Genomic DNA, 15,823 nt, shown 5'->3' with positions numbered 1-15,823 from the left:
CCCTTGGAAGCAAATGCTAGAATAAACCCCTGGGTGCAGAGGGGGGACAGGGGAGGCCCTGAGAGGCACAAGACTTGCCCAGGGATACAGACCTGGAAGAAGGAGACGCCGGGTCTGACCCTGGTCTATGACCTCCTAGTTGGAGAGTATGGCTGGCCCAGGCCTCCCTCAGGGATCTGGGGGGGGGGGGGTGATGGTGTAACTGGGTGCAGGTGCGCACACAGCATCTGTCCCGGGGGGCAGTCAGCTGTGATAGAACCCTAGGGGAGGTCCACTGAGAGGACCTCAGGAAGTGACCTCACTTCTTTGATGATGGCCACAACAGAACCTGGAACCCAGGTTACCAGGCGCCCACAATGTGGTGCTGGTGACCCAGCCAGTTCAGTTGGTCAGAGGCCATCGAGCAGATATGTTCTCGAGTTGTCTCTCGCCGTCTCAAGGCCCAGGCCGGGGCCAGCCCAGGCTGCAGGTCTTCTCCAGAGCTACAGACATTGGGTCAGCCCTCGCCCACAGCAGCTCTGGCAGTTCTCTCAGAGGGAAGCCAAGGTGATCTCAGCCAGCCAGGCCAGGACCCCTGGGCAGACCTCCCCTCTGATCCTCCTGGGCGGCCCTGCATCCATCTTGGGTGGTGTGAGGGGGCACACTCTGGGGAGGTCAGTGGCCCATGGGAAGTGGCAGGGGGTGGGATGGGGAACCTGGTGGTCCCATGAAAACCACAGGAGGGTGGGGGCAGCACATCAGGCCCAGGATTACAACCACCCTCCTTGTTCACCGCAGAATGACAGTGACTTAGACACATCCCATGATGACACCAGCGGAGTGGGGGCCATGGTGGCAGGCAGGCTGGAGGGGGAGCCCTCACCAAGAGCAGCTGATTCAGCTTCCCTGGAGCCGGACCCTGCAGAGGCCGTGGCAGCGGAGATGGGGCCAGGATCTATGCTGGAATCAGAGGAGCCAGCAGCACAGGCCCCTGTGCTGTCCCTGTTGGCTGCCAGCAGTGTGGGGACCCTGGACATAGCCATGGTCGAGAAGCTGGTGATGGAGCTGGTGCCTGCCCAGCAGAGAGGGGACCCCTTCATCGTCCCCACCTTCTTGTGCAATTATCGAAGGTTCACCACCACCCAGCAGGTGCTGAACCTGCTGTTTCACAGGTGAGGGCCTGCACCTGCAGGCACATGGGGATCATCACTTAGGCGGGGTCCTGGAGACATCTTGACCCCCCACTCAGGGCTTCAGTTTGCTCTTGCAGCATCTTGCTGCTCAGGGGAGCAACCACCAGGATAATAAAATACCTCCTAGTGCTTGGTCCTGAGCGGTGGCCTGCCCAGGACATGGGGACTGACTCAGGATTGTCCTCCCCTGGCCCCGAGATGAGGCTGTGGGTCTAAGGAATCCTGTACCATGGCTTTCAGCAGAGTGGCTTTCCTGTTCCCAAAGAGCTTCCAGATCGATGTGGAGGTCTCTGTCCTAGCAGTGGCCAGAACCAAGCAATAGGGGTTGGCAGAGGGCACCCAGGCCCCCACACACCTTTTAAGGAGCAGGCTGAGATCACACACAGCAAACGTAATGAAGCATCCACTGTGTGCAGGCTTCGGTCCAGGCCCCAGCAACATTCAGTGCACAGCAGAGACCACCGTGTATGCCCTGCTTTGTTCCCTGCTAGTCAGGGAGTCAGCCCCTCCCCTCCAGGCCTCCTGGCAGGTGGGACCCAGGACACCACAGGTGACACCTCCTGTCCTCCCCTAGGTATGCCTACTTCCAGCCTCACTGTGAAGAGGACGACCGCACTAAGGAGTGAGTGGGCTCTGGGTCAGGAGGGAGGCTCCATTCTGCCCAGCAGGGACACTGGGGTGCAACTGGGTGCTGACCATGACCCCAACTGCCACAACTAAGGTTCCTACTAGAGGGCTTGAGGTCAGGGGCCTTGCCTGGAGGAGGGAGACAGAATTGTCTGGTGCAGGGCATCTGAGAGCAGTGAGAATTCATCCCCATGCAACCCATCCCAGCAGGGCTGGCCAACCCCTTCCCATTCTGTGCCTTGAGGTTGGGCACAGACGGCTCACACGTGGGCCTCTGCACTGCCCACCTGCACACGGGCTGAGCATCCTCTGCCCAGGGGCCATACCCTGAGGTGTGAGGGAGAGTTGTGGGGCAGGAGATGCCAGGCCTCTCATTCTCCCTCCCTCCTTCCTGTCCCCAGCGCCCTCTGCTCCATCCTGGGAACCTGGCTGGAAAACTATCCAGACGACTTCTATGAGTTCCAGGACCTGGCCAGGCTGAAACAGCTGGTGGCCTACGTCAGGCTCCATATGCCCTTCTCGGACCTGGCACGCCGGGCTCAGCTGCTCCTTATAGAGTTGGAGGATGCAGAGCCCAAGGAGCTGGTGGCTGAGCCCGAGGGTGAGGAGGGCTGGGGCTGGTGCATGGGTACTTGGGAGTGTGTCAGGGCTGGGCCACACTGAGAGGAGGCTCCAGGTTGGCACTGGCTGGGAGCTATGACATCAGGGCTGTAGCACAGTTTGGACAGGGTCCTGTTTTGGGCACATGGCCGAAACAGCTCTGCAGTTCACGGGAATCCAGGTTTGCCACAGGGAGCTGGGAAGGCTGTGGTGCTGACATTGTCTCTCCTGCATTAGCTCCAGCAATCTAGGGCTCCCCTGCAAGTCATGGGCACTTTTGTTGGGTACAGGGAGCAGGAAGGGCTGATGCGTTGACATTTTCTCCCCTTGCAGAAACATCACTGCCCTGGGCAGTCTTTCTTCTAGCTCCAGAGGCACTGGAGTCCCCTGAGTATCCAGCAGGGGGGTCAGGACCCCCCCCCCCCCCCAGGAACCAGATTTTACTCCTGTGCTCTCCTTGTCGGCTGCCAGCAACGTGGAGACCCTGGACACAGCCTTGGTCGAAAATCTGGTGGATGAGCTGGTGCCTGCCCTGCAGAGAGGGGACCCCTTCATCGTCCCCACCTTCTTGCACATCTATCGAGGGTTCGCCACCACCCAACAGGTGCTGCACATGCTGTTCCACAGGTGAGGGCCTGCACCTGCTGGACCTGCCATGACTCAGCACCTCCAGGCTGGGTCTCAGGGATGCCCCAGGCCCTGCACAGCCTCAGATTAACCACACAGAATCTGGGTGCAAAGCGGCGCAGCCCCTGGGTGATTTTAGAACTAATGGGAGGAGCCCCAGAAAGGATCTCCGTGTTCCTGGCCCTGAGGAGTGAGCTGCCCAGGACAGGGGTCTCATTTAGGATTTTTCTTCTCCCACAATGAGGCTCTGGGCCTCAGTCCTCACCACTCATGCTCTCTGGCAATGTGGTTTTCTTATTCACATTTAAACTTCTGATTTCTCTGTCCTGGTTTTGCTCGTAAAGTTTCCATTTCCACTAAGTCCCCTGGGAAGAGAAGGCTGAGTCCCTGCATTCAAACTGCATATACAATGAAGCATCTGCTGTGTGCAGGAACCAGTCCAGGCCTTCAGCAAAACACAGTGTTTAGCACAGATTACTGTATCCCCTGTTTGCTTCCCTTCTAGTCAGGGAGTCAGGCCCTCCCCCAGGTCTCCTGTCAGGTGGAAGGCAGGACACTACAGGTGGCACGTCCTGTCTTCCTGTAGGTATGCATACTTTCGGTCCAACTGTGAAGAGGACAACTGTGCTAAGGAGTGAGTGGGCTTTGGGTCAGGAGGGAAGTTCCATTCTCCCCACGGGGACACTGGGGTGCTACTGGTTGCTGACCATGACCCCAGCTGCCACATTTCTGTGATCCCTGCTAGAGGGCTGAGGTCAGGAGACTCCAGGCCTCTGATTCTCTCTGCTTCCTTTGTACCCAGTGCCCTCTGCTTCCTCCTGGGATCCTGGCTAGAAAAGCACCCGGAGGACTTCTCCGACCTGGCCTGCCTCCATCAGCTGGTGGCCTATGTCCAGCTCCATATGCCCTTCTCAGACCTGGCCTGCCGAGCCCAGCTGCTCCTGATGCAGCTGGAAGACACAGAGCCCACGGAGCTGGTGGCTGAGCCAGAGGGTGAGGAGGGCTGGGGTCAGTGCCTAGGAGCTTGGGAGTCTCTCAGGCTGGGCCACACTGAGAGGAAGCTCCAAGGCTGGTGTTGGCTGGGAGTGAAGAAAAGGCTTAGAGCCTTCTGGGCTGCAGCACAGTCTGGGCATGGTCCTGGTGTTGGCGCTGGGCTGGGGAAGCTCTGCAGGGCAGGGGCACCCCCGTGTTCTCACAGGGAGCTGGAAGGGTTATGGTGCTGATATTTTCTCTGCCTGTATGGGCTCCTGCATCCTGGGACTTCCCTGGAAGGCTTGGAAAATTGGGTACAATGAGCTGCAAGTCCGTGCTGTTGCTATTTTCTCTGTTGCAGAAACATCATTGCCCTGGGCAGTCCCTCTTCCTGCTGCATTGATTTTTGAGGCCCCTGAGTGCCCAGCCGCTGGACCGGGGTCAGGACCCCTCCAGGAACCAGATGTCACTTCTGAGCTCTCCTTGTCGGCTGCCAGCAACGTGGAGACCCTGGACACAGCCATGGTCAATAAGCTGGTGGATGAGCTGGTGCCTGCTCAGCAGCGAGGGGACCCCTTCATCGTCCCCACCTTCTTGCACATCTATCGAGGGTTCATCACCACCCAACAGGTGCTGCACACGCTGTTCCACAGGTGAGGGCCTGCACCTGCTGGACCTGCCATGACTCAGCACCTCCAGGCTGGGTCTCAGGGATGCCCCAGGCCCTGCACAGCCTCAGATTAACCACGCAGAATCTGGGTGCGAAGCGGCACAGCCCCTGGGTGATTTTAGAACCAAGGGGATGAGCCCCAGAAAGGGTTTCCCTGTGCCTGGCCCTGAGGAGTGGGTGCCCAGGACAGGGGTCTCATTTAGGATTTTCCTCACCCAGATTGAGTCTCTGGGCTTCAGTCCTTACCACTCATGTTCTTGGGTAAATCAATTTTTCTATTTACAAAGAAACTTCCGGTGTCTACGTGGAGGTCTCTGTGTTGTTTGTGGCTCAAACTGAGAACCCGTGGGCAGTAGAGTGTGCCAGTGCCACTCTGACACCTGCAAGCGGCTGGCTGAGTTCAATCACTCACACTGCATATACAATGAAGTATCCACGATGTGCAGGTTCCTGTCCAGGCCTTCAGTAGTATACAGTGCACAGTACAGACCACCGTATCTCTGCTGCTTTGCTTCCTGTCTAGTCAGGGAATCAGCCCCTCCCCCAGACCTCCTGGCAGGTGGGACACAGGACACCACAGGTGACACCTCCTGCCCTTTTCTAGGTATGCATACTTTCGGTCCGACTGTGAAGAGGACGACCGTGCTAAGCAGTGAGTGGGCTTGGCTGAGGAGGGAGGTTCCATTCTCCCTAGCAGGGACATGGCGGTGCTACTAGGTTGCTGACCATGACCCCAACATGACCCTGCTGTAATTCCTGCTTGAGGGCTGAGGTCAGGGCCCTTGCCTACAGCAGGGAACAGAATTGTCTGGTTGCAGGGCATCTGAGAAGCAGTGAGATTTATCCCGACACAACCCATCCAGCAGGCCTGGCCAACCCCTTCCTATTTCAGGACTTGAGGTTGGGCACAGACAGCTCACACAAGGGCCTCCCACTGCCCACCTGCACTTGGTGCTGAGCATTCTCTGCCCAGGCTGCATACACTGAGGTGTGTGAGAGAGTTGTGGGGCAGGAGACTCCAGGCCTCTGATACTCCTGCCTGCCTGCCTGTCCTCAGCGCCCTCTGCACCATCCTGGGAACCTGGCTGGACTCTTTCCCGGAGGACTTCCAGGACCGGGCCAGCCTGAAACTGCTGGTGACCTACGTCCAGCTCCATATGCCCTTCTTGGACCTGGCAAGCCAAGCCCAGCTGCTCCTGATGCAGCTGGAGGATGCGGAGCCCAAGGAGGCTGAGGCTGAGCCTGAGGGTGAGGAGGGCGTGGGTGAGTGTTTCGGAACCTAGGATGGCCTTGGAGCTGGGCAGCACTAGGAGACTCCAAGGCTGGTGTTGGTTGGAGTGAAGACTAGGCTCAGAGTCCCGGGGCTGCAGCACATTCCGCCCAGGGCTCTGCTGTGGGCACAGGGCTGGGCCTCTTCTGGAAGCCAGGGACATCTCCCTCTTGGCAAGGACAGCAGGAACGGGCAGTGGTGTTCATGACATGTTCTCCTCCTGCAGCTCCAGCACCAGGAGGAGACCTGGAGGTGCCTCCTGCAGCGGCTGCTGCACTTCTGTGGTCAGAATTGTTGCCAACAATTGCTCCCCAGCCAGAACCAGATGAAGCCTGTTTGTCCCTGGCAATTGTGCCAGATGTGGACAGCCTGGAGCCTCCTGCATGTCCAGAAGCCAAACAAGAGCCAGATCGTCCCCAGCCCTGGTTCACGAAGCTGTGCTGGCCCTGGGTCCACCGGCGTGGGCAGCGCACAATCTCCAATCAGGACCGTCCCCACCGTCGTTCACCCAGCTGGGTGCGCATCCTTCTAAGCTGTTTCCCCATCCACTCATAGGGGCTCCACTCTGGCCCCAGCCATGAATGAAACATCTGTGGTGGCAGCAAACCCGGCTCTGCACAGCTCAGCTCCTGGGTCCTCCCAGGGCCACCTCCAGCCAGAGCCATCCTGCCCTGGGCAACATAGTGTTTTGTAGCTCCCTTTTCTGCTCTCTGAGACAGTTTATTTCAGTCTCCCTCTGTATGTAGTACAATATAGCTCTTTTCATGTTCCTGCATGGATACCAGTGCATTGAGTCCCCACCCGTGCTGTGCAGCCACCTTCTCCCTGCTGTACATGGGAGCCCCATGGCGACCTGCAGGGCACCCGCTGCTGTCCTGGAGCAGGGAGGAGGAAGCCCCTGTGTGTCCAGGGTTCACTGACTGCCCAGAAGAGTGAGGAATCCAGGGGAACCATGGGCATGGCCATGGGCTGGTCAGTGCTCCCTCATGGTTAGGAACACAGGTTCTGAGGGTAGGCAGAGTGGCTGGTGTTCTCATTGGAGCCTCAGTGTTCTCATCTGTGACGTGGGCTCACAGCCCTCCCCACAGGGCCCCATGGAGCCAGGTGAAATGAGATGCATGTGGTTCCCTGAGCACTCCACGAGCTCCCAGCTCCTCAGCTCCTGGCTCCTGGGTGAGGACTCACATGAGTTCCACATGGACAGGGCAGCCTTTCTCCCAGCAGGGGTACAACCTCCGTGCCTGGGGAACCGCATCACCATCGGTCACTGTGATCACAGCTGTGCCAGCCCATATCCCAGTGCCCACGGATGGGGCTGTGACAGGAGGAGCCCAGGAGTGTTTGGCCTGGATGGTGCAGGCAGTGGTGTCCACAGCACAGGAGAGAAACCAGGCCAGGCCAGGAACCACCCCCACTGACAGAGCACCTAGCATCCAGGCCGAGATGCACTGCGGCTGCAAATGGGAGACTGTGCAGTGTTCCTGGTGTGGGAACAACTCCCTGCAAGGGCTCCAGCTCTGTGTCAGGCACCTGGCTGGGTACTGGGCCCCTCCTCACCTGAGAGCAAGTGGCCATGGTCACTGACACAATACCGAGTCCCTGCCCATCATGGGACTGGGAACTCAGGGGTGGATCCCCTCCGCTGCTGCACCTAGACCATGGCAAGCACCAGGCCCACAATGTGCAGAATCACAGCTCAGAGCCAGAAGCTGCAGGGAAGTCAATGGTCAGGGGAGTTCGTTTTTCTGAAGATGTTGAAACACGTGGTGAATTTCTTCAAGGTTTTCTCAACTTTTCCACAGGCCTTGGGCTGGATTGGGCAGGCTGCCTGTGGGGCTAAGGGAGGCAGCTGAGTCAGTGGGAATTGGGCTGATGCATGTGTTTGTGGGAGTGGCTAGGACCACCCCACAGTGCCAGTACCCACACAAGGCACTCTGGGAAAAACCATGGATCATCCCCCCTCCCACGACATGGTACCTGGCATCTGGGAGACCTAGGTGCTAACTGTTCAGGACTTGAGGAGGGTGCAACTATATGGGGCACACAGGGCAGCTACGTATGCCAGTCGAGCTAGAGAGTCCTCCCTCACGGGCACCCCGACATCAGTCCCTTGGTGTAGACGACAGAGTGCATATCAGGGAGCCCCGGGGTGGAGGTGTCAGCAGTCAGGATGGTTCATGTTTGCAGATGCACCAGCAGAGCCAGGGGTCAATTACTCTTCCAGAACTTGGGGTCACATGTTGGGATCCAGGGTGGCATAGGCTTGTGAACCCCCCAGTAGGGTTCCTGGAGGAACGGGTGCTGGGCTTTGCGTGACTGCTAAGGATGCCTTTGTCCCCAGGGGATTTCTGTCCACATGGGCCAGAGGGGGTGATGTCATGTCTAGCAGAGAGTGTCTGAGTCCCTCGGGGGCCCTCTGTCCATGGTGGCCATCATGAGTGGGCTGTGTCGGCAACTGCGGGCATCTGCATCCCTGCAGGGCCTCCTGTCTTCCCTGTGATCTCTTGCTGCCGCCTCCTGGGCACTCCGGGACAGCAGGGGTGACCGTAATGGGAGCCATTTCCTGTTTCTCTCAGTAAATTCCCCAGACAGCTACAGCTGTGGAAGAAGGTTCTGTGGTTTCCAAGTTTGCAGCTCCAAGTCAGGACGCATTGGTCCTTTCTATACAGCATATAGAGAGCAGAGTGACCAAAATGCACACGCACAGGGGACTGTGGTCCGTGGCGCCACACTAGAAGCTCGACGGCGCGGAGCTCTTCCCACTCCTTCCCTCTCCTCCCCTACACCAGCACCCAAACACTATGCAGGCCACTCAGGGGGAGTCTAGCTACCACACCCCCCACCAAAGAAAAACAAACTTTTCTATGTATTGTTACAAAAAGATTACTTATAAAATGTGTTTGACTGCTTCAACTATGACCCTATACCAGGCATCCAGAACATCTAGAAAGACTAGATATTTCCACAAAGTGCTTAGCACCGGCAACTACCTAGCACCAAGGAAACACACACACAAAACAATGGCTTCACAACTCCACAAATGCTCACCCTGACCAGTCTGGCCCAGAACCTTCCTCCTGCTCTCCCTCCTCATGCTCCTCCACTTCAGGACCTCGAGCCTTCTGAGGGGCCGTGGCCGCGTGTCCCTGCTGGGCGTGCACATGGCAGTGGAAACAGAGACAAAAACAGCTTGCTTTCTGTAAATCAGTCAATGCAACCATCGTATCATTTAAGGACAGGAAAATACCGCATGCGACAATCTCAAAATGTACCTGGCAAATCGACCACCCGTTCTTGGTTAAAAAACACACTGCTTGAGAAAGTTGTGACAGAAGGGAGCTCCCGCCTCTTATTAAGAGCATCTACAAGAACCTGTAGTGGACAGGATCCTTACTCATGGAAGCCGGAAGTCTTCCCCACTAAGATCACATGCTTACACTCATATACATACACACACATGTACACATATACACATGTACACGTACGTACATGCACACACACATACACATGAAATTTTGGTCATGGATTGCAACAATTTTCCTTTTAGAACCCCATTGGAAAATATAAATAATCTTGATATTTAATTCCCCTTGAAAACTGCTTACTTTCTTTAGGCCAGAGAGTAAAGGACACGAATGAGCACTGAAGGGGGGTCTGTTGTAGGTTGGAATCTTGGCTCTGCTTTTAACTAACTGAAATGTTGGTACATCAAGTTTATTGACCTTAGTGTCTCTCTAGTCTGTAAAATGAGTTTGAACGTTCCCACTTCTAATATCTGTGCCTATTGAATATGAAAATCAATACAAAAATATTCAGATAAGCTGTTGAAAGTTATCTGAATATAAGATATTGCTTGAATATTTGTCTTATTACAAAAATATAACTAATATATAAAGATGAAATACTAGAATAATAACAAGAAGTAGCTTTAGAAGAAGCAGAATAAATTGCTGATTTTCTCTGTGTTAGACATGATTCTTACTACTGACTGAACATGTTATTTAACTCTCACAGTAAGTCTACCAGGTAGAATTTTGTTTCACAGTGAAGGTTGCTTACCCAAGATCACACTGCTACTTATGGAGATAGACATGGGCTGAAGGACCTGCATGTTTTCTAAACCAAAACTGTTTCGATGATATGTGCATCTGCTCAGCTTTCGCAAGCAATGCTTATAAAGTGAGCCCTGAAGAATAATAAAACTCTTAAACTTGTAAATGCACCTGCAAAGACAATTAAGCAGAAATTGAATATCCTTTTATTTGCATGGAACTCTAAGATCAAAGTAAACTGACATCAGTTGTGGGGGTGTAAACCCTTGGTTACCTGGAGCTTCACACTGACCAGAAGGGGGCAGTCTCACAAGGAAGAGCTAGATGAAAGAGAAACTCAAAACTAAGAGTAAAATTGTGCATACTGACATACTTCAAGGTCAGTAGTTCTCAGCTAGGACTGCTTAAGTCCCCTGTGGGATATTTCACAACACCAATATATTTTGGTTGTCACCACTGGTGGGGGAAGGAGAGCCGGGGTAGACTGGTGATTATCACGTGGCTGTATGTTGCTGTCCATGGTCTAGCAATAGGGATAGGCCAGCAGAAGGTAGAGGCCAATGATGCTGCTAAACCTCCTATTGAACAGTCCCACCCAACAAAGAATGGCTTAGTCTCAAAAGTCAGGAGGAGTGGGTAGGAAAGGGCTTGGAATAAAATCTTCTCATTTTCCCATATTATCTCCTATCTAGAATAGTGGAAAGAAGAGGAGATTTGCCATGGAAGAGGCCTGAGTGTGGGCCCACTGAATGTGCTGGTGGGATGAGCAGAACAGCCTCATTGGGCCCCATGTTTTCAGGCAGAAAACAAGCAAGACTCATGAAGGCACCATGTGCAAAGCAGGTTCCTTGGACTGAGTACGCTTCTTATACATCTGGAGTAAAAGATGATCATTTCATAAAGATTTATGGATATTAGATAAAATACATTGGGCATATTTTAGCAATTTGACATTAAAAATTATGAGACAGTTTCCAAAATGCTTAATTTAAAACAAACAAAATCAATAATTTTATGCTGAGCAATCTAGTTGTAAGGTGGAAAAATATGTTAGTTAGAGCCCCACTGTATAGGCAGAAGCATCAACTAAATCAGCTCTAACCAGTTTCCAAAACTTAATATACATTGGAATCACTTGTGAAGTCTGTGAAAGTACAGCATCTGATTCAGCAAGTCTGGTGCACTCTATGCTTCTAACAAACTTCCTGGGATTCCTCTGCTGCTGGTGGTACTGGACTACCCTTGAGGTGGCAAGTCCTCCAGCTATGGAGGGTCCTTAAAGACAGAAAAATAAATGCATGGTATTCTGTGAAATCTATAACACTGAGACTTACCTCAACTAAGGGTTGAATAGAAGCGAAAGCTGGACTTCCTCTGTATAATGCTCGTCTTTCTACATTTATATGCAAATAATTAAGAAAACAGGTTCAGGACTTTTTAGTGGGGATGGAGGTACTGAAAAAAGCTGGAAGATATTAAATTCAAAGTTCTTTAGATGCAGCTTGATCATAGCTCTGGACAATGTCCTCCCTTGTAACAAACTGGGCCTGGGAACGCAAAAACATTCTTTCTTAAATAGCTAAACTTAAGGGATTTCATCAATACCTAAAGCCCCAGACAAGAGGAGGTCCAGAGCTCTGTAATGGAAATGTTCTGTGGCTGCTCAATTCTCTTCGCTCTGCAAAAAATAGATTACTGGCAATGGAATTACTGCATTTAATGAAGACCCAAATGGTTAGAGTTGACTTCTGAAAATGATTGGGATGACTTGAATGCTTCTTGAACAAGAAAGGAGGGAAGGTGGAAAGGCCAGTAAACCTATAGAGTGCATTGTCCCCTGCTGAGGTTTTAAATGTGGGGTCCATAGAAATTTCTCAAGATTCTGATAATTCTTCCAAATACACAGGCTTCTAAAAGCAGAAGCTGTAAATGTCATTAGGGTGTCAGAATGGGGCTGAAGCTGTCTCACTTATCTTCTTTTTTTGTAAGTTCTGTGGTTGTCTCTCATGACAACCAACTGTATATCACACCACCCTACTGTTCCCATCCCTCCCCTGGGACACACACAACTTCAAGATTTTATTCTCAGTGCCAGTGTCAGTCTCCAGTATTCTGCCCCATGGCTCAGAAATTCTCCAAATACTAGGCACATCAAATACTCTGAGACATCAACAGCCATGTCCCTCTGGACCCTACAATGTCACTTGCAGGGTAAGGCTGGATGAAATGGAAGCACAACATTAACATGGATCAGAAGGATTCTTAAGAATGACAGAGTATGGATTTGGACCTGCTCCTGGGTCTTTCTCCCTTAAGCTCCAATTCCTGTACCTCAGGAAACAATATGTCTATTGTATATAATGTATATATAAATATATGCCCTGTATGTAATGTATATATACACATTTATAGGTAATATATATGTTGTGTGTCTATGTATATATTAATCCAGTTAAAAAGGTAGAAACAGTTTATTGGTTAGTTGAATTAAATGTATATTTAACTACAAAATTATTTAATATTTATTATCTCTTCCCCTCAAATTTAAATAACAGTTGCTTTAAAATACTGATCTCCCCCAAAAATCATGTAATGAAGAATTAAGAAAAATCCATCCTGGGCCGGCGCCGCGGCTCACTAGGCTAATCCTCCGCCTAGCGGCGCCGGCACACTGGGTTCTAGTCCCGGTCGGGGCGCTGGATTCTGTCCCGGTTGCCCCTCTTCCAGGCCAGCTCTCTGCTGTGGCCAGGGAGTGCAGTGGAGGATGGCCCAGGTACTTGGGCCCTGCACCCGCATGGGAGACCAGGAAAAGCACCTGGCTCCTGGCTCCTGCCACCGGATCAGCGCGGTGCGCCGGCCGCAGCGCGCCGGCCGCGGCGGCCATTGGAGGGTGAACCAACGGCAAAGGAAGACCTTTCTCTCTGTCTCTCTCTCTCACTGTCCACTCTGCCTGTCAAAAAAAATAAATAAATAAAAAAATAAAAAAAAAAGAAAAATCCATCCTAATGTAATGTATACCACACATGGAATGCGTTTCCCATTGAAGATAATATCTTTTTCTTATGCAAATATTTCATTTGCCATTGAAGTAAACAAAAGTTCATGAATGTTGGCCAAACAAAGCAGCCCATTTTTAACACTGTATAGAGGCCAGCGCCGTGGCTCACTTGGCTAATCCTCTGCCTGTGGTGCCGGCACTCCGGGTTCTAGTCCGGGTCGGGGCACCGGATTCTGTCCCGGTTGCTCCTCTTCCAGTCTAGCTCTCTGCTATGGCCCGGGAGTGCAGTGGAGGATGGCCCAAGTGCTTGGGCCCTGCACCTGCATGGGAAACCAGGAGAAGCACCTGGCTCCTGGCTTCAGATCGGCATGGTGTGCCCGCTGCAGCACCGCCTGAGCAGCCATTGGGGGGGGGGGTGTGAACCAACAGAAAAAGGAAGACCTTTCTCTCCGTCTCTCTCTCTCTCTCTCACTGTCCACTCTACCTGTCAAAAAACAAACAAACAAAAAAAACAACACTGTACAGAACAAAGTGTAATCCACTGCCATGTACCCTTAACTGTAAGGCTACATTTTAGGGACAGAGCTAAGCGGCACAGGTGATGACAGTCACACTTCCAATCTGCTTTTACTGGTATATAAACACAAACAGTGTGTGTTCCCAAGAGCACTAACATGAGAGGAAAGAGGACAGAGGGGGAAGATATTACTACGATGAAAAGCAAATTATTTCAGAATTTTTTCTTCAAATCTAACCACAAATAGTAATACCGTGATGTTGAACCAGCGTGAATCAAGAATATCTGATTGAGTCGACATGAGGTAAGTGAATACGACTAGGTTAACTCCAAGTTAAATTCAACCTAACTCTAAAATTTACATTGCTTGTATAAGATACTTGAGTCCCAACTGCATTTCAGAAATTAGAAAATTCAACATAAATGTTATTTCATCTAACAGAAAACATTTTTCATGTTTAAACTTTTATTAATGATCATTTTACAGGTTATAATTAATTATCTTTGAAGAAGCTTTCAGAAAAATTGGTAATGAGCCATTTCTAAGGGTCTCGAAAATATCACTACTCTACTTAATAGTCCATTCCAGATACCCTACTTAGTTAAAGCCACCCTCATGTCATAAATCACACTGCAACAGTCCTGTTTCACCCGCAGATTTACTCTGTAGCTACATTTCTAGCACATAAACGAAACTGTCTCCCAATCTCATTCTTTCACAAGACACTTTTTATTTTAAAAAATCAAATTTATGGAAAAAGTTGCAAAAATTACAATGAATTGTCACCCACTTTACAACTTGTCACTATCTTTTACCTCTCTCTCTCTTTCTTTTTATCGCTCACCATTCTGTCTTTCTCTCTCTACAGATAGATAAAGAGATGGATATAAATGTGACAGTATCAATGTGGACATAGATATCACACACCTGTTCCTATGCTTTCTTTGCGTGTAACCACTTAATAGTGAGTTGCACTCCTGCATGACTCTTTATTTTAAATATGTTAGTGCAGAGCAGATTTTTGGTGCAGGGATTAAGATTCCACTTGGGAATCCTACATTGGAGTGCTAGAGTTGGGGTTCTGACTTCCTGTTCATTCATATCCTGGGGGAAGCAGGTGGTGGCTCAAGTTCTTGGGTCTTGCCACCCACCTTGGAGACCCAAATTGAGTTCCAGGCTGCTATTGCCAGTATCTGGCAAGTGAAGAGTACACTGGCTATAATCATGACATAATAATCAAATTTAAGAAATCTGGCACTATTACAATACTATTACTTAATATAAAGTAAAGTTCAATTTTGCCAATTATTATTAATATAATTTTTCTCTCCAGTGATGTAGGATAGAGCCCAGGATCAGTTATTTCATGTAGTTCATGTATCTCTTTACTCTCCTTCAATCTGCATTAATCACTATCTTTCCTAAAATTGTTATTATTGAAGAGTAGAATATAGTTGTTTTGTAGAATATCTCTCAGTTTAGATTTCTCAGCTACTTTTCTTGTGGTTAAATACAACATCATTTTCAAGGACATGTCTAACAAAGTTACCCATAGTAGCATGTTTCTTAAGAAGACTATTAGCATTTCCAATGAATTATACTCATATTGCATATTGCATGACATAGATTATATATTAAGTGACCTATATGGTATGTTATACAGTAACATGAGTTTTAATATGCATGTGTATATACATATATACTATTCACAAACACATGCACACACTCTCCACCTTCCAGTTGGACTCCCCCTCCTGCATTTTTATGTACTAAACATCCTCCTATGCACCCCTAATGCCACTGTGGGTAGGCAAATATGTCTCCTCGAATGAACATTTAGATGGGTGTACACACAATCTGATTTTCATAATAATTTTACAATTTACAGCATAAAAACTAATTACACAAATGTGTGCTTTTTAAAGCTACTTTACAGGACCTTCCTTCCTACTCTAGTTTCCATTCAGAGAAAATACACATTTTCTTATTTAACATAGTGCAGGCTGGCACTGCGGCTCACTTGGCTAATCCTCCACCTGCGGCACCAGCACCCTGGGTTCTAGTCCTGGTTGGGGTGCCGGATTCTGTCTGGTTGCTCCTCTTCCAGTCCAGCTCTCTGCTGAGGCCCGGGAAGGCAGTGGAGATTGGCCCAAGTGCTTGGGGCCTGCTCTTGCATGGGAGACCAGGAGGAAGCACCTGGCTTCTGGCTTCAGATCGGCACAGCACACATGCCATAGCGGCCATTTGGGGGGTGAACCAATGGAGAAGGAAGACCTTTCTCTCTGTCTCTCTCTCTCTCACTAACTCTGCCTGTCAA

General features: G+C 50.7%; 1 protein-coding gene across 1 annotated transcript; it reads left to right on the top strand.

Annotated features, from left to right (window-relative positions):
• The first annotated feature begins 828 nt into the window (after nucleotides 1–828).
• LOC103352538 (uncharacterized) lies at nucleotides 829–9,727 on the top strand. The gene is made up of 10 exons (XM_070053178.1): nucleotides 829–1,151; nucleotides 1,747–1,794; nucleotides 2,201–2,400; nucleotides 2,792–3,026; nucleotides 3,613–3,660; nucleotides 3,829–4,019; nucleotides 4,360–4,651; nucleotides 5,273–5,320; nucleotides 5,726–5,916; nucleotides 6,165–9,727. Exons 1-10 carry the CDS (start codon nucleotides 829–831, stop codon nucleotides 6,491–6,493), a joined length of 1,905 nt encoding a protein of 634 aa, XP_069909279.1. The 3' UTR covers nucleotides 6,494–9,727.
• Nucleotides 9,728–15,823: the final 6,096 nt, after the last annotated feature.

The sequence above is a fragment of the Oryctolagus cuniculus genome, chromosome 11 (assembly GCF_964237555.1).
Source record: "Oryctolagus cuniculus chromosome 11, mOryCun1.1, whole genome shotgun sequence".
Taxonomy (NCBI): domain Eukaryota; kingdom Metazoa; phylum Chordata; class Mammalia; order Lagomorpha; family Leporidae; genus Oryctolagus; species Oryctolagus cuniculus.
The sequence above is the reverse complement of the archived record's forward strand: the minus strand, read 5'-3'. Positions and strand labels throughout refer to the sequence as shown.

Coding starts and splice junctions, on each gene's coding strand:
- LOC103352538 (XM_070053178.1), top strand. CDS start 829: ATGGTGGCAGGCAGGCTGGAGGGGGAGCCCTCACCAAGAGCAGCTGAT. Junction 1,152..1,746: donor CTGAACCTGCTGTTTCACAG/GTGAGGGCCTGC, acceptor GTCCTCCCCTAG/GTATGCCTACTTCCAGCCTC. Junction 4,020..4,359: donor GCTGGTGGCTGAGCCAGAGG/GTGAGGAGGGCT, acceptor TCTCTGTTGCAG/AAACATCATTGCCCTGGGCA.